Source organism: Anabrus simplex, chromosome 3 (genome assembly GCF_040414725.1).
Source record: "Anabrus simplex isolate iqAnaSimp1 chromosome 3, ASM4041472v1, whole genome shotgun sequence".
In the NCBI taxonomy this organism is placed as follows: Eukaryota; Metazoa; Arthropoda; class Insecta; order Orthoptera; family Tettigoniidae; genus Anabrus; species Anabrus simplex.
This window is the reverse complement of record NC_090267.1, coordinates 280,788,870-280,811,234: the sequence shown is the minus strand read 5'-3', so window position 1 is coordinate 280,811,234 and position 22,365 is coordinate 280,788,870. Positions and strand designations below refer to the sequence as shown.

The window sequence follows — 22,365 nt, the reverse complement described above, 5'->3', positions numbered from 1 at the left end:
AAGTGTGACTAAGCAACCATCCTTTAACACTAATCAGAGAGAAAATATGGAAGGGTTTTGACACTTCGACGAGTGAAGGTATCAGCCCTAGGAGGATAAGGGCCACGAAGTGCATGAAAATGAAGGACTCCCTGTGTGTTGGAAATCTAATATTGTCAAGGTCGAATAAATTGGCCAAGGTAGACGGAGTAGGATAGATTAAAGTAAGGAGCCTGGCACAATAAGTGGAAGCAATGCCAGGACTCGGCTAAGCGCCCCATGGTCGGCAACCCATGCTCCCAAGCTACGGCCTCCTTTTAGTAACCTCTAACGTCAGGCAGGTGATTCTTCGGAAGTTATTCTACCAACCCCACCCACAGGGATTATCACTTGATTGGTCAAGTTTGAGGAGATATCATCAGGATTATACAGACATGTTTAAATGCTACGTGTATTCAAACGTTGAGGATGTAGAGAGTACTGAAGAAAATATTCAAAGGAGGGAATGATGAAAGACAAGGAGAGTGACATGGAAAATCATTGGAAAGATGCAGTACTTGAAGACGTACAAGTGCAGGAAACCTCAGGGTGATGAGTCACTGAGCACTGGCATTCGACTTGGTTTAGCACCTTCGTAGGAGTCCGTACCATACAGAGTGTCATTAGTTAATAACAAACATTAGTGGACACAGTTCACTGCCATGTTCACCTGTGTAACAACGCAAGAAAAAGAGAGCAACAAAATATCTTTTGACGAATGTCCATGCGATCTCGTAAGGGAGAAATGGTTGAAGGCTATTCCTGCACCTTTAAGCAAGTGCTGGTTGCATGTTTGTATTGTCCTTTCATTAAGCATGTGTATTGGTCCTCTTGCATGAGTATATTGATATTGTAGCTAAATTGATGAAATTTAAAGAATATGTTCCTATCCATTTGTTATAGGAGAAAATGAAAAGTTTTGGCACCCATCTGACTGCTCTGTTGTTTAAGTGAACATTTTATTTCTGAGAATGATGAAAGGGGAACTATAAAATATATAACTCTACCGTCAGTTATTCCTAACTACGCGCTATACTAAAGAGCGAAACGTTAGCAACCCAGCAAAACCTGTTTTGATGGATGGGAAGGGTTAGATAGTCGGGGAATGATTCAGCCAAAATATAAACTTCAGTGTGTGCAACAACAGTGATACGATAGATCAGGATGATGGAGGGAGCAGTGTTGCATTAAAAATTGTCAGTAGTGTCCAGGCTGATTATCAGACTCCTCTTGTTTGTAAGTGTAGAGAAGACACTAAATTGATATTTCCTGGAGGCTGCTTGAAAGGAACTTCAAAGGCAACACATTGAGATTACTGAAAAGTTCAAGAATATGAATATTAGCAAATTAGTGACTTCTTCAAAAATATTTTATTTACCTGCATTATTTTCCCTTCCGACATTTTGAAATAGAAAATTGGAGAAAATGAATATTTGTGTTTATTCTGCGTAATGTGCTGTCATGAAAGCTGAGGCTGTCAACAAGGATGAGAAGATCCACCTGTTCAGTAGTGTACATACTATGTTTATATTATTTATTACATCCGGCTTAGTTTTGACCCGTGTATGGTGTCGTCTTCACCTGTAAATTATCAGTGGAAAAGAACATTAAATGTAACTTGAAAACACCTAATGTAACACTGTTGGCATGTCTTGAAGCATTGATGAAATATTTTGTGGTTAAACATGAATCCATTAAAATTAATGTATTTTGGACATATTTCTTAATTATTATTTGTTTTTGTGTGGCTATTTCTAGCCGAGTGCAGCCCTTGTACGGCAGACCCTCCAATGAGGGTGGGCGGCATCTGCCATGTGTAGGTAACTGCGTGTTAATGTGGTGGAGGATAGTGTTACGTGAGGTATGTGATTTGCAGGGATGTTGGGGACAGCACAAACACCCAGCCCCTGGGCCATTGGAATTAACCAATGAAGTTTAAAATCCTGGACCCGGCCGGGAATCAAACCCAGTACCCTCTGAACCGAAGGCTAGTACGATGACCATTCAGCCAACGGGTCGGAACCACCTCCCATAAAATAACTTTAAACAATGGTATATACTGACCAAGGGACTGCTTCCAAAGCAAAATCCTAAATCGATGGTGCTTGTTGTCTAAAGGGGTCCAAAATCCAGGTCACCAGCCCCTCATAATGGTACTAATTGCTCAGAAAGTAGAACAATGGTGTTCCTGATATAGCGGTTCTAATCACAGGCAACGTAGACTCACGGTGTTCCTCACATTATGGCACAACTCATAGGTGACAGTCCCATGGAGTTCCTCACATAATGGCACCACTCATAGGCAACGTACACCCTTGGTGTCACATAATGGTACTAATCATAGGCAACGTAGACACACAGTGTCACTCATATAGTGGTACTAATCACAGGCAATGTAAAAACATTGTATTCCTCACATAGTGGTACTAATCACAGACAATGTACACCCACGGTGTTACCCACATAGTGGCACCAATCGCAGGCAACGCAGACTCACGGTGCCCCTCGCATAATTTCACCACTCATAGGTAATGCAGTTTCTTAATATAAAACAGTACATTGCACATATGTCCAACACTTTTGTGTCACTTTTCCGTTGAGGTAATAGTAGTCTTAATATAACAGTACATTATTATGAAGTCTGTCTGGTGTACCTTTTGTCTTGCATTGTTTTTGGAGTTGAAAAGATGGTCTATATGTGATGGATATCTTTGATCTTGAGATTTAACTATTTCTATGAGTACTATGTAGACTGCTCTTTTTGAAGTATTACCATATTAGGGACATTTAAAGATAAAAATTTCATAATGTTCCGTTATGGACTGTACCTCAAGTACGACCCGAATTCTTATCTTCAAGAAATAACACTCTGTGCATATACGTTTTTCATTTGTTTCCAATATTGCACTTTTTAACATTTTTCTTCTCACGATTGTTTTTTACGTCAACTGTTCTGCATCTCTAAAGAATCTGCAAGATCCTATTAACACTGATATATACTTTAATTATATTAACTTGTACTATATATTTTCGCGACAATCATTTGCAGGCTTGTTCTTTAAGCTATTCACAGAGTTTCGTCGGCATTTAAAAGCACAGTGCCGGACATTGTGTACGTTGCACTGATCTTCAGGAGCTAGCGTCTTACTTTATTTAAGCGACTTGTCTTCCACTTCTACACAATTTTGGGACTTCAAATTTATTAAATCGTGTTGTGACTTCACACCTGGCAGTGCTTGCAAACTTGTTTAATGAACTGTTCACCTTTTCTCGTAATCATTTCAAGGCACAGTGCTGGACATTGCGTGTGTTGTGCTACTTTTCAGGGACTTGTGCCTTGCTACATATGTGACTGATCTTCGACTTCTGGATTTTATGATTTAAAATCGTGCAGTGCTGACCCCTATTGTCTTGTGTAGCTTCTTGTGAAATACTTATACTTCAATTCTTTGTTTTCCTATGCATTGTTTTTGTATTTTTAATTGGCTGATGATGACCTAGATTGGTGTTCGAAACCGGTACCGCTTTTAACCAAATAAGAATGTAACACTATATTTCTTATTTACTTGTATTAAATATGTTGAACCACTTCATTTCTTATTCCAATTTAATTGTCATAATAAGGGCATTCACAGTATGAGCTTGTGACCTGACCTGTTGGAGTGATCTTTCAAATTATTCCATATGAAGTGAATGTTAGAGAAGAAAAGTAAAGGAAAAATTAAACGGGAAATAAAACAATATAAAGAAAATATGAGATACATCTTTAGGTGCCATATGAACTAGTGTGTAGATACACAATACCAAAACTAGACAGATTGGCTAGTGGGGTATAGGGGAATAGCTTATGTTGGTTTTGGGTGGGGAGGTCTGTGGCAATGTTGGATATTTTAAACATAACATTTGTTCGTTGAATAACCCAAGAAATCTGTCAGTAGTGGTGCGCAATATGCCGTGGCGAGACACTTCAGAAGTTCTCTCTCATTATCAAAGTACAAAGCCGTTCTGTTACCAAGCAAAGTGGTTGTGCGTTTAGCCGTGAGCTTGCATTCAGTTTGGACCCCACTATCGGCAGCGCTGAAGGTTGTTTCGTGGTTTCCCATTTTCAAACCGGACAAATGGTGGGTCTGTACCTTATTGAAGATCACGGCTGCTTCCTTCACACTCCAAGCGTTTTCCTATCCCATCATTGTCATAAGACCTATCTGTGTTGGTGCAACATAAAGCAAATTGTGGAAGGAAAAGAAAGCTGTTCTCAGGGTCATAGTGCAGACAAATGGATCATTATCCAGTAAAGCTGGCAAATTTTAGTGTCTACACTTACTTTACTATCACAATATTCTAGTGACTGCGTTGATCAATCATTCGACATATTCACTGCTTCCTTTGCAGATTCTGTCCACGTCATCTGACAACAAATAACTCATTAATCATGTTTGATGTTATGCTTGATTCTGTCTGGACTTTTCAAAATTCTTAATATAAAATGCATGATGGTCTTCTGCTATGCCCGAGAACAAAGGCAACTATGTTAAAAAAAACATTATGTCGCTGGCATGTTAAGAAATGCGTCATTGAAAGTGTATTCAGCTTACAGTTCAGCAGAGGTGATCAGAATATAACATTAATTTAGTTTCAGAAAAAAAAAATTGTAACACTTAACAATACCAGCCTAGTCATAGCCATATTGTTTCAATGGATGTCAGTCATTGTGTTAGATGCTAAAGCACATTTCAGTCAGAGTTTGAGTTTGTTCAAAATGTATGTGTGTTCACACTTCTGAGCAAATCAACCCTGAGGCACTCTGTTGCCACCTGCTTAAAAGGAAACATTACCAGACTATCAAAAGAGCAAAGATTAGTTGCTGATAACAGAGCCGTAGATTCTCTTACTTTGGACAACATGATTGCTCAACATTAGGGTCAGTATTTATAGGCAGGAGATTCTCTGATCAGTAGAGAAATTGTAGATGCACTGGTAGAAGAATGTGGTAAAGAGGATGGCTCTGGCACATGACTAAACACGTTTTGTCTTTCAAGACTTAGCATCTCATTTTGCATTTCCTCTGCACTACTTCAGCTATGCGACTTGGTTTATTTTAATCAGTCATGGAATTATCATTGATCTGCATTTGGGAATGTTACTAAGGTTGCAGATTCCTTGTCTGTTGTTAACCTAGTCTTCTTAAATGATTGAGCAGGTTGTCCAGGCGGTTAGGGTTATACAGGTGTGAGCTTCCATTCGGGACATCATGTCAGCAGTCCAGATATTGGTTTTCGGTGGTTTCCCATTTTCACACCAGGTAAATACTGCATCTGTACCTTAATTGAGGCCATGGTCACTATCCTTCTAATACTTTCCCTTTCCCATCCTGTTCATTGCTAAAAATCTTTGATCTGTTAGTGTGATGTTAGGCAAGTGGAAAAAAGTTTTCTCAAATGATTTTACAGAACTTTGAAATTTCCCTTGGTAAATTATTCCAATACATTATTGAAGTAGATGATGCTAAAATTACTGTTGTTAGAATAGCGATGGGCAAGTACAAAGGGCACTGGGAAAGTTTTGCAATACGCAGAAACGGTTGGCTGAACACCTCTGTTATGGTGAGGGGTGAAAACTGGTCTAGAAGACAGCAAGGCGGCGACCTTCACAGCAGTTGTTACCAAGCAGTGGGAATGAAAGCAAGTTAAGATGTCAGTGTGGTCTAATGGTGAATGTCGCGCAATTATCCGCTACAATTTTGCTTGTGAATTAACTGTTGACCAGTGTCTGGAGGAAATGACTCCTGTGCTGGGAAAAGACTGTCCACATCGGACAACAATTTTCCGCTGGTACAAAGAGTTCCAGAGGGGAAATTTTGGGGTTGAAGATGATCCTCGTTCCAGGCGACCGTCTGAATCAGTGACCAAGGAAAATATTGAAGCTGTGAGGAAAATGTTGCAGCAAGAGAGGCGGTCGACATATCGGCAGGTAGAAGAGACCCTCCACATTCCTGCACCAGCTATTCATTCAATTCTACCTGACCATCTCCATGTTAGAAAGGTTTGTTCCCTTTGGGTGTTCCATTCACTACGAGGAACAAAGGGCAAATCGAGTGAAATGGTGCCGAAAAATGCTAAAACAATTTGAAAATGGGACTTGAGGCGCGTAAATGTCAATAGCATCATTACAGGGGACGAAATTTGGCTTTATTATTACGATGTTCCAACAAAATCCCAGAACAAGGTGTGGCTGTTTAAAGATGAGGGTACTCCTGTGACTGTGCAAAAGTCAAAGTCAGTGATGAAAAGGATGATTGCAGTATTCTTCACTAAACGGGGCATCCTGACTCGGGTTGTGTCAGAAACACGAAGGACAGTTACTGCGAAGTGGTACAGTGAGATATGTCTCCCTCAGTTCATCCAGCTCTGTCAGGGTCACGGCTCAACACGTGGCTCTTGCATCACGACAATGCTCCAGCACATCGTGCTAATATAACAATGGATTTTCTTGCCAGATCAAGGTTGACTGTTCTTGATCACCCTCCATACAGTCCTGATCTTGCCCCATGTGACTTCGCACTCTTCCCAGAAGTGAAGATGAAGCTGAAAGGGCGGCGTTTTGCATCCGACGAGGAGCTTCTGGCAGCGTGGGATCAGAAGTGAAATTTTAACCGACGAATAGTGGCAGAGTTGGTTCAGTGACTGGTTTCGATTTATGGAGAAGTGTATTTAGTGTGGTGGAAATTATTTTGAAAAAGTCTAAAGCGTTCACTCACATTGCAAAACTTTCCTAGTGCCCTTTGTATTCTATTGATTTTGAAATGTTTTCCACAACTCTGCCTGGGAAATGCACTTCCTGAGATACCTGACAGTAGTGACCATACCAGGCCATTGTTGTTGTCACATGACTATTGCCATATTATAACCCCGTAACTGAGCATTAATTTTCCACATGTATATTTCTTTTACTCCAGATATTTTCTTGACCACTAAGATGATGATCAAATATTGTCAATGGTTCAGGATTATCTTCAAAGGTAGCATGAATCCCACTATGAATCTGTTACGCGGCTGTCCAAATGTAACCCAGTCAGTCTGAATGTCTTCAATTTCTTCACATTCGTGTCTGTCATCGTGGATTCATCACTCAATTCGGAAGAATAATTATAATTTTAGAGTTCACTTTCATTGCGGAGCAAGAGCATTCGCTCAATATCACTGCTAAATTGTCCAGCTCCTTGGCTAAATGGTTAGCTTGCTGGCCTTTGGTCACAGGGGTCCCGGGTTTGATTCCCGGCAGGGTCGCAAATTTTAACCATCATTTGTTAATTTCTCTGGCACGGGGGGGCTGGGTGTATGTGTTGTCTTCATCATTTCATCCTCATCACGACTCGCAGGTCGCCTACGAGCGTCAAATTAAAAGACCTGTACCTTGCGAGCTGAAAATGTCCTCGGACACTCCTGACACTAAAAGCCATACGTCATTTCTTTTTTTAATTTTTTTTTTAACTGCTAAATTACTTTGCTTATACTCGGGGGGTTTTAGCCCAGAAGCCATATTCCTTCGACTGCTGACCTTATGAAAAACATGTATGCACAGCCACATGAATTTTACACGAAATACAATATTCCATGGAAATAAAATGTAGTGTTTTATTGCAAAATAAAGCCAATAGATGTCAGAAGTATATACATACTTCTGGTGCTTATGAGCGGTTGACACAATCTGTAATAAACACATGAACTTGGATGACGCTTATAAGCAGTTTACTTAGCTTCAAGCTCAGCTACAAGCGATTGACGCTGGGAAGGGGATAAGAATGAAAGGAGAAACTGTTTATTTTTAACTCTGAGGTTTTTGAGTCTAAACTAATTCAGGGGAATGTAAACTTAGAAAATACCATAAAAAGAACACACTTATTAACAAATATGCATGAAAAAGATACCATTAATTAAAAGAGAATATGTTTTGTTCCTAAGAGAATATCATCAGATTCTATCTAATCACACTTGTGATTGCAAAAGGAAAAAACATATCACTGTAAATCACAAACCCCGAGATCCCAACACCGTAAGAGTCCTCTTCAAAATATGAGGCATGATTTTAAGTTAGTACAATTTGGACACACACACACAAAAAAGTAATGCAATTTTTTAAACAATTCCTTTTTTACTCACAAGCCAGTACCTTAAACTACTTCTCAACACAAGTTCCAAGTATATTAAGCGACTTGTCATTTCGTGAAACCAGATTCTGAATTCCATCCTAGTAGAAATTAGCCGCCTGAGATGCCAGGCACTGCAGCACGGTTGTTTTTAAGTCAACATTATGATGCTGACCTAAATGATTTTTCAAGGCGCTAGGTGAGGACTATATGGAGTGATCGAATTGTTCCCAAGCAAATGATTGATGATATCTCAAGTTCGATTAGCCGTGTGAGGCCATGCATCATCATGAAGCAGAAGAATCCCCTCTGTGAGCATGCCATGCCATTTTTCTGGGATTGCAAGATAGAGTTCACATAAGGTCTCGCAATAAGTCTCTGCATTTATTGTCACCCCAGTGCAAAAAATTCCACAAGCTACACACCCAGCCTATTCCAAAACACAGTGACACATTAATTTTTGAGCTGAAATTGACTGCTTGCAGTTCACTTTCTTTGGTGCTGTTTAGTGTCTCCATTCCACGGATTGCTGTTTTGATTCTGATGTAACATAAGCCACCCATGTTTCATCGTCTGTGACAGTTTGACTTAGGAATACATGATGTTCGTTACTGTACCATTCAAGGAAAGTCTAAGTACTGCCTACACGCTTGGTTTTTTGCACCTCTGTCAACATCCTGGGTATCCAGCATGAACACAACATCCAGTAATATAAGTGTCCTGACACAATTTCATAAAGAACACTCGTTGAAATTTCAGACAACTCACAACTTAATGACAAAATCATAAGGCTTCTGTTTACTCAAACCTTTGCATCAACTTTTTTTTTACCAAGTCTTCAGTAATGATAGGCGGTTGTCAACTACCCCTCCCGTCGTGGACATCAGTACGGCCTTTTTTAAATGCCCTGATCAGTTTTTTTAACATTCCTTCGCTCATAGTGTGTTCTCCATACACTTCACTAATCTGCCGATGAATTTCAATAGCTGTCATGTCTTTTGCATACAAGAAACGAACCAGTCCGCATAATTCATTTTATTATCTGTCAGAGGCATTTTCAATGTGCACAAACAAACACTTAAATACAGGTGAATGCTTCCATAATGGTGTTTGTGGCTAGTCTACAAATGTACATACCGAGTGCGCATACTCTGAACGCCGACTGAAGCGCCGCAGTGGCCATATTTTAACAACAGTACCTAAAATGCTCGAACACCATCAAATATTCTATCAAATAAATGATGGATTTCAAAAGCACACAATGTTATAATTTAAACAACAAAGTACTCAACAAAATGCTACAAAAGAAATTATCAATAAAAAATGAGAGATCGATTAAAAACACAACAAACCAACAAAAGAACTAAACATACTGAAGGCAACAGAAAGAATAGGAATGATATCATTTGATATTACTAAGGCGTGCACTAACATACCAATAGAAAGATTGGTTAATAAAATGGGTAAAATATCTGAAAGGAAACTGTTGACCAGAAAGAAAAATAAATGATCAAAAACAACCGTAAAACAAAACCATATTTATGGTCAACAAAATATGTTCTCAAAAAGAAAGTTTAGCCAAGTGTTCATTATCAGAAATAATAGTGAACATATTCAAAAGTAACGTTTAGGACAAACTCTTAACTGGCCTACATCCCAAAGGAACTCTTTGCGCAGTTGAGTCAAGTTAACAGTGGAATCAGAAACAAATAGCAAGATCAACTTTTTAGGCATCATAATCAGTGGAAATAATAAAACTCTCATACAAAATGTACGGGAAACCTATCCGAACTTTGCACACAGTAGACCATGATTTCGTACACATGACCACACACAAATTAGCAAGACTGAACACAATGATACACTGAGCTATAACAGTATGGATACCAATGAACGTAAGTAAAATTTTAACAGTGAAATACCAATAATAAAACAAATCATAATTATAAAACATCATTCACCCAACAGAGTGGACCATTAAATAAGGACAAAAAAAAAAAAAGGAATTATAAAGCCTAAACAAACTCCTATCGAAAGAAATTAATATATAATTCACGATTTTGTAAACAAAAAACTTACGAAATAGCTTACATTTAAGAAGTGAGGCTTTAGAATCGCATTCAGAACCAACAAGACATTACAAAACAAGTCGGTAAATGCAATCTAAGTAAAAAACACAATTTTGCCAAATCAGGAACATAGGAACTCGCATGCCTTGTACTAAATTGTAATGCAACATATACCAGACAAACAAAAACCTAATTCGCACATGAACTACAGAGAAAGAACACAATAATGGAATTAGACAAGAGAGACACGCGGCCTTCTATGACTGCATAATACACAAAGTTTAAAATACAAAGGAGCCAGTATAAATACACATTAAAAAAAAAAAAAAAAAACCCTGAGGAACTTTAACAATCTTGCACACCTAAAAAGTTCTCAACTCTTGACTTTACTCAATTAAATCACACAGCAGTAAAAGACAATGGGATTCAAACTCTAGCAAAAGTACCTGTTCTTTCTAAGGATTGAGGAATGATTAAATCTGTTAAATTAAGAAGTACAACAATTATACGCGTGTATTACATATTTTTGGCATGGTCATCCTCTGTAATGGTGTCATCAGAGATTTATATACACTAGTGTCTAAAAATTAAGCATAATCACAAAACGAGGCCATACCGCCTGATAGGAATGTCAGACGGATTGCTGAACAAGTGGAAGCTGACCCACACACCATATGTCACACAACTTGTCCAAAAAAAAACAGTGTCAGAAAGGTTCTGATAGCTAAGGTACTCCATTAACAAGTAACAAAACTTGGCAATGTCTTCCACAACAATATATGCTATTAATGGGGTATATGGTTACCCCTTACGGCCACACATGTTTCGCAGCGACTTGGCATGCTCTCTATCAGATGGTACAAAGCTCTTGTGGCAGTCAATCCCATTCCTCCGAAAGGGCATTGCGAATGTCTTGGAGGGTCCTTGGTGGAGGCCAACGGGATGCAGTTCGCCTCCCCTAGTGCATCCCAGGCATGTTCTATAGGATTCAGATCCGCAGACCTTGCTGGCCAGTCCATGCGATGAATGTCTCCTCCAGCCAGAAATTCATCCACCAGAGCAGCGCAGTGCGGTCGGGCATTATCGTCCGTTAAGAGGAAGTCTGGACCAACTCCACCTCTGAAGAGTCGACCATGTGGTCTGTATCTCCGAGCGTTAAGTGTTCCTCGGACCACCTATGAAGATGTACAGGTCCGTACGGCCATTCAACATGATGCTGCCCCACAACCTGACGCCACAACCACCATTCTGGTCCCGTTCCACGATGTTCCCGTAGTTGTATTGGCTACCTGGTTCTCTCCAGATTAATGTGCGACTGGTATCGTTCTGCAAACCGAAGCGGGATACATCTGTGAAGAGCACATGCCTCCATTCATATATGGTCCAGTTTCGATGTTGACGGCTCCACAGTAAACGGGCCCGTCTCTGTGCTGGAGTGAGCGAGACGCACGCTTCGGGATGTTGGGCAAACAGCCCTGCTGTTCTGAGCCTCCGGTACACAGTTTGCTGGGAACCGATGACCTCTGAGATGGCTGCAAGCTCCGTCGACGATTGTCTTGCAGGTGCACTCCGATTTAGTCGGACAGTTAAGGCCAGATAGCGGTCCTGCTGTGGAGTTATAACCCTTGGTTGACCTGGTACTGGCCTACGACTAACATCTCCTGTGCTTCGCAATCATCTCCAAAACCTGGAAATGACACTTTGTGGCTCATTCAAGGATACGGCGACTTCGGTCTGTGTCTGGCCTACTTGCAGGCGACCAATTATTCTACCCTGCAAAATGGCGTCATTGTGCCATTATGTTGTCACGTTCACTACGAGGCTACACTCCGCACACTATAACAGGGTGAACACGCCTGAGGGAATATGGGCTGCAAGCATGAGGTGTGTTTACTTTGCTGTTATGCCGCTAGTCAAAGCAGGAAACACTCCTTTCCTATACAGAGTGAACACGTAAGGTCGGTAGGGGCATACGTCGTGGGATTCGCGGTCTATTTCGTGTTCATAGCTGGCCAGTGTTCTGGTTATTTGCGTAAAATGTGCGGATTTTGAGTGTTTTTCACGGTTGTATGGATGAACAACGTTATTGTACAGATTTTGAATATCTTCGCTTGGTTTCGCTTTCTGCAATCAAATCGGATTTGTTTGACTTTTGATAATAGCTGGTAATACGCGATGCAGTGTTTGAAATTCGACTGGTAAATGTACCGATAATCACATTATCGATTATCGCCGTGCTCTTGTCACCTGTTCTACCTCTATTGTTACTTCTTTCAATGAGATGTTCCCAAACAAGTAGCAGGCTGCGATTTTGAAGAAAAGAAATCCTTGAAAAGTAGCAGGCTGTGAATTTATATCAAACAACTTTAGTAATTGCGTCGTACTTCGTAGCAGCTGAAAAGCTTTCTTGGCGGTAGTTCTGAAACTCGTGGAATTGTGTTATGAATTTCTAAGTGATTTAGTATTTTTAGTGATGTTTGTAATGAGTTCCACTAAGAAACAATATTATTAGTCTTTTCGGGAGGCATGATTGAATGAAAATCCACGGCCTGATTCCAGTCATTCGAGTGGGTCAGGAATGTAATGAATGAAGCCCCCATTTAGCGGCAAGGACAGGAATTGTCCCGGCTGCCGAAGCCTGTTGCACTTTTGGGGCAATGATTAATGAATGACATATGAAATGAAATGATATTTGAGTGTGTTGCTGGAAAGAAATATGACAGGGAAAACCGGAGTCCCCGGAGAAAAACCTGTCCCGCCTCCGCTTTGTCCGGCACAAATCTTGCTTGGAGTAACCGGGATTTGAACAGCGGAACCCAGCGGTAAGAGGCTGCCGCCTGAGCCACGGAGGCTATATTCTGCTCAATTTCCTTGTTTTTATGATCACGGAAAGTGTTCCCAGTGTTAAGTGAAAGATGAGCAGTCATTAAGATGTAACTTTGTGTAAGTATTTAATTTCAGGGGTGATCATAACATATACAGTAAAACCTTGATGCATAATTTTTCAGGGGCAGGGGAAAATGACGACGGATGCGGGAAAACTATAAATGCGAGCAACATAAAAATGGGGGGGGGGGAACAAAGTAATAAAATTAGGGTTTACGTTATGTAAATATTATTATTATTATTATTATTATTATTATTATTATTATTATTATTATTATTATTATTATTATAATAAAACAACAGCAATAATGGCACGTGGCCTCCGGAGCTGGTGCAGGTCTTTCGAGTTGTCGTGTGATAGGCGATCTACGTTCATATGAAAATGCGGCCCTACCTAAGATTAATTGTTATGTTTAATTTCTGCAATCAGACAGCCCCCAAACCAATGGAATTGACCAAGAAAGTTAAAATCCTCGGCCCAATCGAGACCCCTTAAACCAAAGGCCAACACATGCTAACCATTTAGCTCATACTATACGTACCGGTATCAAAATATTGCAACCGTGATATAGGCCTATGAGATGAAAATAAAAATCGTGACTTTTACGCAATTTCGTTTCACATTTCATGATAATTGAAAACCTTTAAATACAGTTCTGTTATTGCAAATTAAAGATACACGTGGATAACGGCGATAACCTGTATTTATTATTACAGGATATTAGAATCATTCCGTATTGACGGCTTTCACTTTACAAAGGTACGATATTGAGTGTATCCTCCTAATTCACTACATCATGTAATTCCATCATTAAAAACCTGTATTTAGGAAAAGATTCCGTAGACCCTTTGCGAATGATAGGTTAGATACCCAACACAGTGCGGCTCTTGCAGCTCAGCTCAGACGATGTCACAGAGGTTAGAAATTCAACACCCCGCGTCTCGAATGATGTCACAGCGGCTTATGCGAAGATAACCATCCTAGGAACTAGTTACAAGACTAGGCTATGAGAAAAGATTTGTCTGGCTTGGTTTGGTCCAGCTTGAGTATTGGGCAGAGGGCAACAAAGCAGTCAACAGGCCTCTAGCATCCCAAACACTCCACAAGGTGGGACGCGATTAATCACCTTGCGATCAATTAAAAATACGTATCTGGTACACTGCGCGATTTTCTCGTTTTTTTCAACGAAGTTGGCAGCTTCTATACCAACACAGAAAATAGAGGCAAATTGGAGTTTTTGGCTGTCTATATTTTAATTCTTGTAAATAGGAATACTTCTAATGTTTGGTTAGTGGGCCGAGGAGAACCGTTGGCACCAGGAGGCATGTTGTGAGGTTGTGTGTGAATAACCTGCGCACAGCACTCCAGTCTACAAGATCCTTGTTCAAGACTAACAACTCCGAATCGCTCGTACAATCTCGCCTAACAGGTTGCTGCTATTATATGCTAAGAGTATTGAGCAGTCCCTCTAAATTCAAAAAACTTTTGCATAAATTCTTTATACTTACGATTGATCAATACGGGAAAATTATGACCAAGGACAACTAATTTTCCGAAGATCGTGCAATGAAACGATAGATGCAGGGAAATTTCACATTGGTTTATCTGGAACATTTTTTGGACCAAATAAATGCAACGATAAATAATGGAAACCGACATTTCCGGGAACGATGCATCAAGGTTCTACTGTATTTGACTTGTATGAGCATTGATTATAATTTTCTCCCCCTCCCTTGCCATCCTTTTTCATTGTCTCTCAAGACTGTTACACATGCGCGTTTTGCTAAAAAAAGAAAATCCCCTGAGGATTTTCTGGATTTCTCTTTTTGAAACTTGGCAGGTATGCATGTTGCCCTGCTTACTTGTAACTTTTGGTTAACTCTAGGACACTGGTGTAGTAATCTCCCCGTGTAACAACTCCATAATCTTGATGGAGTTGATGTGCTCATTTTTTGGAACCAAGTATTCCAGCATCTCACAACCAGTCAGTTGACAGGCAGTTGTGGTGTATATCAGGATACACTAAGGAAGTGAGGTTGTGTGTTGAAGTGACCAGGGTGCTACGCAGAGGGTGTATGATCACATGTCTTCAATAGTGGGATGTCTTCCTATTTTTCATTTTTAAAAGTTGGCAGTTATGTGATAGTGAAAGCAATTTTTCTCCCCAGTTGCTACCTTACGTTTGTAGTTCAGAGCTTCCTTTAGCGGATCAGATCAGTGTCTGTTCTTGATCTGAGCAATTCCCTGTTGGCCATTTTCTTGGACTTCACTGCACCCTGAACCTCGTCATTCCCTCCACCACCAGACCTTTTTGTCCATGAAACAGCCGGGCTGATTGGCTCAGACGGTTGAGGAGCTGGCCTTCTGACCCAACTTGGCAGGTTTGATCCTGGCTCAGTCCAGTAATGTTTGAAGGTGCTCAGATACATCAGCCTTGTGTCGGTAGATTTACTGGCACGTAAATAAACTCCAGCGAGACTAAATTCCGGCACCTCTGCTTCTCCGAAAAATGTAAAAAATTTAATTAATGGGACGTAATGCAAACTGTTATTATTATTATTATTATTATTATTATTGTTGTTGTTGTTGTTGTTCATGAAACACTTTCCTGGTTTCATAAATCCTACTCTTTCTTTCCCACTATCGAATACTTGTGTTCTGTGGTGGTGATGGTGGGCGGAGATGAAGCTCAAGTTGAGTACCAGAAGTCTCTACTGAAGAGCGATGTTACCTAATATCACTGTACAGTACTTCACTAGCCGCACTTCTCTTTCACCATCCAGTAATCGAATTGAGTCTTGCAACGACCACTGCTGTGTGTGATTATGCAGGACTGGTGATTCTTGAACGTACTGTACAGTCAGACCTTGATATCTCAAATCTCAATTACTCATATTTTCAGTATTTTTAAGTAACTCCAATTTCCCGCCTATTCTTCGCGTGTATTTATTTCTCTATTGCTAGAAATTTAGTTATACAAATTTTTCAAATTCTTGAAACAAACGTCGTCTTCCTTGAAGCAAAAAAAAAAAAAAAAAACAACAACCTCTTGAACTCGAACTTTGTACAACATTAACTGTCCAATACAGCATGTGTGGTTTGTGAGGAACAGTTGACAAGTAAAGTAAGGGCAGCCTATGGTGATGTTGGGCGCTAGTATGATAAGAACCGATAAACAAACTTCTAGTGATAGGAAAAAAGCAAAGCCTCCCTGTCTTTTGGGTGTGAATTGAGTACCGGGCACATACAAAAGTATTCCCAGAAGTCATGGATGCCTAGCTCCATTTTCAAATTTTGGCTGCGTGGTATTGATGTGAAGTTTCAACGTGAAGAGAGGAAAATCCTCCTTTTCGTAGATAACTGCTCTGTGTCAAAGGGTAAAGAAGGGTCCAGCCTTCTCTGCCCTTTGATAGTGATCATTTGTCAATAAGGACCATAATGGAACTCATAACAGCTGCTCTGCTTATCCCGAGGTGCTCAGTCTGGAGTTAAAGACCGTGATCGTGATCTTCTTGCCACTGACCTTAACATCCAAACTACAGCCAATGGACCAAGGGGTGTTTAGAAACTCATCTCCATAGGAAGAGGGCTGTTCAGAGAATTCTGAGAGGAACCGAGTCCGAGAAGTTGTTAGTGGACATTAATCTACTATGCTGTATGAATCGTGGCCTGATGTAAAGCAGGAAAGAGTTAAATTGCTTGCTACAAGCAGGATTTTTGGAAAGTTACTCAGGAGCTTCAGAACACGAGGAGTAATTCAGTCCTATTCCTGAAGAATGTGTATCAGCAGCTTGTTAACTGCGAAGCTGATTTTGAGGCTTACATAAATGTGGACTCTGATGTTATCGTGGCCGAGCCTCCTACGGATACCATCAACACTGCAAGAAGTAGTTTCCAACAAGAAGAATTGGAGCTACCTTCTCCTGTGTCGTCAGCAGACCAGGCATGAAGTGCAGTGGTGGCTATTCTTTGAACCTACATACAGAGTCAGTCGAATATAAATGACAGTGTTTTTCACAGCAATAAGTGTTGTTAAGTATGTGGAAGAAAAGGAGGTTAACGGTAAAAACAGAAGAGGTTAAAAGATTTTTTCAAGTGTTATCGGAGGTATGTTTCTTGTTCCACTACTGTATGTCTTGTCTTCTAAAAAGTTAGTATAATAAGGGTTATAATTGAAGTGAAGCTGTAAAATACGAGTCTGTTAGTATATTTTAACACACTGGAACGGGCTATCCTCCAGAAATCGTAGGATTCTTAACATTTTAAAAAGTTTTTTCACCGTTAGGTAAAGCGATGTTGGTAAAAGCTGTTGGAATAATTAGAAAGACCTGACTTTTCTCTTCACAGAAATGTGTTTTAATTATTATAATAGTACAGTGATTTATTTTTTATACATTTATGAACATGGTATGTTTTACAAGCAAAAAAAAAAAATTCCTGGTGTTGCTGTGCATACCAGTCAGGTTTATACGGTATGCGCCAAAATGTACCGTACTCATTTTCGCGCAATGCGCATGCGTACGCCTGGGCATCTGCGTGTTGTTACATCGCCATGATTAATTGTTAGTTGTGTGAAGAACGTTGTGCTCTGTGATTGGAAGTGACAGTGGGTCTCGTGACAGACGAAAAAGCGTTTACAGTGCAGTATTGTTTTCCCTTGTACGGAAATGGTTATCAAGGTGGGCCGAGTTTAAGGTTAGTGGCGGAACAATATCGTGAACACTTCGATAAGCCAGCACCTAGCAACACAGTTATGCTATCCATTGTTAAAAAATTTCATTGTACGGGTAGTGTATTGTGTCAACACAAGGGAAGGTCAGGTAGGCCAGTAACTGTGTCCACAAATGAAAATCATGGAAGTATCCTTAATCAGGTGTTGCAGTCTCCAAAGCAAAGTCTTCGGTGAACAGCCGGGTGCTTTTACGAATAATTTTTTGCCATGGGACACTAATTTATCCACTTGAGGATACTGAGCCCGCACAGTTTCACATAACCTGTGTAGAGCATGAACAATGCAAGTTACGTGTATCATTTGCGGATAGTTCACAGAAAGGCCTTTGGCTGCCTTTTTCATGTAAGCTGTACTATCAGTAAGGAAAAGCAATACATGGTCGTGTTTTATACCTTTTGTCCAAAGTAAGTGCACAGCTTCATTGAATAATTAGCTGCAGTGACATGGTTTGCAGCAAGAATTTCTTTACACGCTAGCAAATAAGAATGTTCACAAGTAGTTTAGTCATTCTATAACATTTCCTACTTTTCTGCCACTTGAATCAGTGATTTGCTCAATGGTCACCCATAGTTTTTCGCTATCACAAACTGCCCGAATTATCTGTAAAGTTTCTTCGTAACATTTTGGGAGATAGTTTTTCCTTAATGTGGATTCGTCTGGAGGCTCAAAATTAATGTACTTTGTTAGGAAATTTCTCAGTTCCGGATTATTTTTTGCCAAGAGGAATGTCGGCGCAAACAAATGCTCTTCACACATCTAAATAATACTAGGAATATTTAGATGGGCCTGCATTTGAAGTAGCTGGTTCAGCTATTAGTAATTGTCATGAACGCACACGTGAAGCAGCCGCAGTATGCTTATTTCCAGACAAATGCTGGGTTACTTGAGAACTTTGATCTGCACTTACTGTTTTACCAGACGGTTGGCAAAATAATACTTTTCCATCGGTAGTGAAAATGCTTTTAAATTCCGCTACATATTGTTGAAGACACGGCCTTGTACTCGACTTCTCTTTTGGCATTATTTTGCAGGTTACGACACACATTTACGGTGAATCGCTGTTTCAATAAAAATAATAGCAATGGACACTGAATGAAATATTTCTTAGAAATCCGTACAAAATCACACGACCACGTGAATGATATATGGACCCGAACAGCTAACCTTATTCTTAGGAAGGATGAAATCCCACTATCTAATGGTGGGGCAGTATTCTTCCCAGTCTCCCACATCGTAACTGTATTACGTCACCTTATCTCTCCGTGATTGCCTTTCACTGATATTCTATAAACAAAACCCGAGCGTGCTGACTCATCAAAGCGAGTTGGAATGACGTCATGCAAGGAAATATCTTGTGCAGCAAATCAAATCACTGTCTAAATGTAACGACGTAGCCAGTGACCAGCAAGTTTTAGAACTTCTGGAGGGAGGTCTATAAATAGCGGAAACATTCAGATACACGTATGTTAAATACGCTGTTAAAAACAATACTGTAATCGTAAAACGAAAATATGAACATTATTTTATAACACAGAAGCATTTTAAATTTATTATTAACAAATATTGCCGATGTATGTGGTTAGTATAGATTTTCTTAAAATATGTATTTACATTTTTAAAATGTGAAAATATGTGAAATAAGATTCAGTTTTTACACTTCGGGATGCACAATAGGAATAATGAACTTTATAACTGGCGCTAAAGAAAATGTGTAATTACATAAATAAACCGCTCCGTAGTTATAAGTTCCAGGCGAAAAGGTTTCCATATTTGTTCGCTAGTATTTTTCACACCGTTTAATACTCTCCTCATCTTTAGAAATTGTAGATATAGTTTACACGACTTAAAATGCCCTCATAATTTATGAGCTTCAAAATCCATATCGATGATGTACTACTGTTATATAGTCCAATTGTATTTGCCCTTCAGCAAGGATGCAGTGACGATGTGAAAATAGAGTTCCTGGATGATTTAAAAGATTAAATACGTTTTAGATTCTAGTCGGTGGATACATTTTGAAGTTTAAATGATCGTGTCATTTCATTGCACCTCATAGAGGCCGATGACCTACCTGTTAAGCCCCTTTCAACAACAATCATCATCATTGTCACAAGTTGTGGTGTACAATTGGTTTATGAACTACACATATTTCTGCTGAGAACTGTGCAATAAACTATATTTATGTTATTGCTATACATCAGTGCTCCTTTTGTATATCTTTTTTTACATTTAGCCTAAATGTAAACATGTTTACATACAGTGAATGTTTTGCAAAAGTAAATAATTTGAACAAATTTATATTTAAGTTCCCATCTGAGTGAAATGCACAAGTTGTTGTGTACAGTTGGTTTATGAGCTGCACATGTGTCCGTTGAGAACTGTCAATTAACTGTATGTTATATTGCTATAAAACAGTGCTCCTTTTGTATTACTCATATCTTTCCATTTAGCTTAAATATAAACATGTTATATACAGTGAATGTTTTGCGAAAATAAAATAAATCATCTAAATAAGTATAAAAAATTAGGTTCCCTGAAGGAAATGTTAATTTACTTTCATCAATTGCAAATGTCAAAAACATTCAAGCATTTTAGGACTTTCCAGTCATGAAATTACCATTGTTTCACCCCTGTATAGCACTGCTAAAATAAACATGTTGCATACCTTGAATGTTTTGCAAAAACAAATAATTTAAAAGGATAACACTTCTACACTGGGGCGAACACTGGTAATTTCATTATTGAAAAGGCCTAAAGAGCTTGAATGTTTTTAATCCAAATAAAGTCAATAGTATTTTGGTCTTAACTTTTTTGGAAGATAAAAAATGTTTTAGTAGTTTCATCTTCTTATTCCTTCTAATTTCCTTAATTAAAATTGGTTGTTTTTTTGTGGATATGTGACTTGTGAATGGTTATGGCAGAATTTATAGTTGGTAATGTGCATTGCTGATAAAATATTCCTGCCATTACAGCATAAATGACGGCCAATTTGAGGGTTAATAAAATCTGCGTACTTGCAATCACTGTATATGAGTATTTGCACATTGTGAAACGTATTAGCGAAGTCCCTTCAGTTATGCATCTCGGTGGCATTCCTTTTTATTCTGTACTTTGAAGTCTGGGTCTCTTGTCCATCATAACCCAGCATTGATGTCGTCGTGCTAGCTGTATTTGATCATTATATGAAATTCTATTTCATTTTTTTATTTTTAGCCATATTTCAGTGCAGATTCTAGTTTTAGATTTATGAAATTTTCTATTGATTCATTGGTGCTTACAGGTGTGAACGAGAAATGCAGCAGGTTGAGTCAACATCCCAGAACAACTCGGTAAGCGTATGTTATTTTGAAATGTATCAGAATATTTAAAGATCCTTTCTAAACTTTTCTTAACCAAGAAACGTGTTCTCTCTCAAGAACTATTTTCTAAGAATAGTGACATATCTTAATCAAATAACTTATTTAAAAAAGTTGAACTCAAATGGCAGTTGATCATGCAGTGCCCATTTATTCAGACACTTGGCAGGTAGCCTACTACTTGCTAGCTATCTGCAACTACGGTACTTCAAACCTTCTGTTCATAAATAACATAACAGCGTACGTGATTACCTTTAATTGTACAGGTATCTAATGGTGAGATGGTTACCTGCTGTAGATAGCCAGGAATAATGGCCGAGAGGATTCGTCACACCGACAATGCATCACCTCGTAATCTGCAGGCCTTCGGGTTTAGAAGTGGTCTCTTGTTAGGTGAAGGACCTTCAGAGCTATAGTTTGGTTCAGTATTTTTTCGTGTTCAGTCAAATTGTTGATGTTAAAATCACAGCAATAGAACCCGCTTTTGGGTGGTTAGGCCGTGTGCATTATGCAGAGTTTCGTCCAGACGTGCCATTTGGACTCATCAGCTGGAATGGCACGCCCCTCCAGGACTCTGCTTAGCAGTAGCAGACCAAACTGCGTGGCCTCGCTGTGTTAGCAAATCAAGTTTGCTAACCTGCTAAAGGAGAAATCATTTCTCCGTTCAAAAAATGCTCCCCCATTGGAGATACAATGTCAAAAACTGCTTTCACAGCCGCAGATCTTAAAATCACAGCAATAGAACCCGCTTTTGGGTGGTTAGGCCGTGTGCATTATGCAGAGTTTCGTCCAGACGTGCCATTTGGACTCATCAGCTGGAATGGCACGCCCCTCCAGGACTCTGCTTAGCAGTAGCAGACCAAACTGCGTGGCCTCGCTGTGTTAGCAAATCAAGTTTGCTAACCTGCTAAAGGAGAAATCATTTCTCCGTTCAAAAAATGCTCCCCCATTGGAGATACAATGTTTGGTCTGCTACTGCTAAGCAGAGTCCTGGAGGGGCGTGCCATTCCAGCTGATGAGTCCAAATGGCACGTCTGGACGAAACTCTGCATAATGCACACGGCCTAACCACCCAAAAGCGGGTTCTATTGCTGTGATTTTAAGATCTGCGGCTGTGAAAGCAATTTTTGAAATTGTTGATGGTTTATATTCATTCC

General features: G+C 39.5%; 1 protein-coding gene across 3 annotated transcripts in view; it reads left to right on the top strand.

The window, feature by feature from the left end:
* The window catches only part of LOC136866258 (bromodomain-containing protein 2), a 709,923-nt gene that overhangs the window by 98,899 nt on the left and 588,659 nt on the right, over nt 1-22,365 (top strand). For all 3 annotated transcript variants that reach the window (XM_067143061.2, XM_067143058.2, XM_067143060.2), the window contains exon 3: nt 21,133-21,181. In XM_067143061.2, coding sequence (XP_066999162.2) covers nt 21,133-21,181 — 49 coding nt within the window. The remainder of the gene's footprint in view (nt 1-21,132; nt 21,182-22,365) is intronic.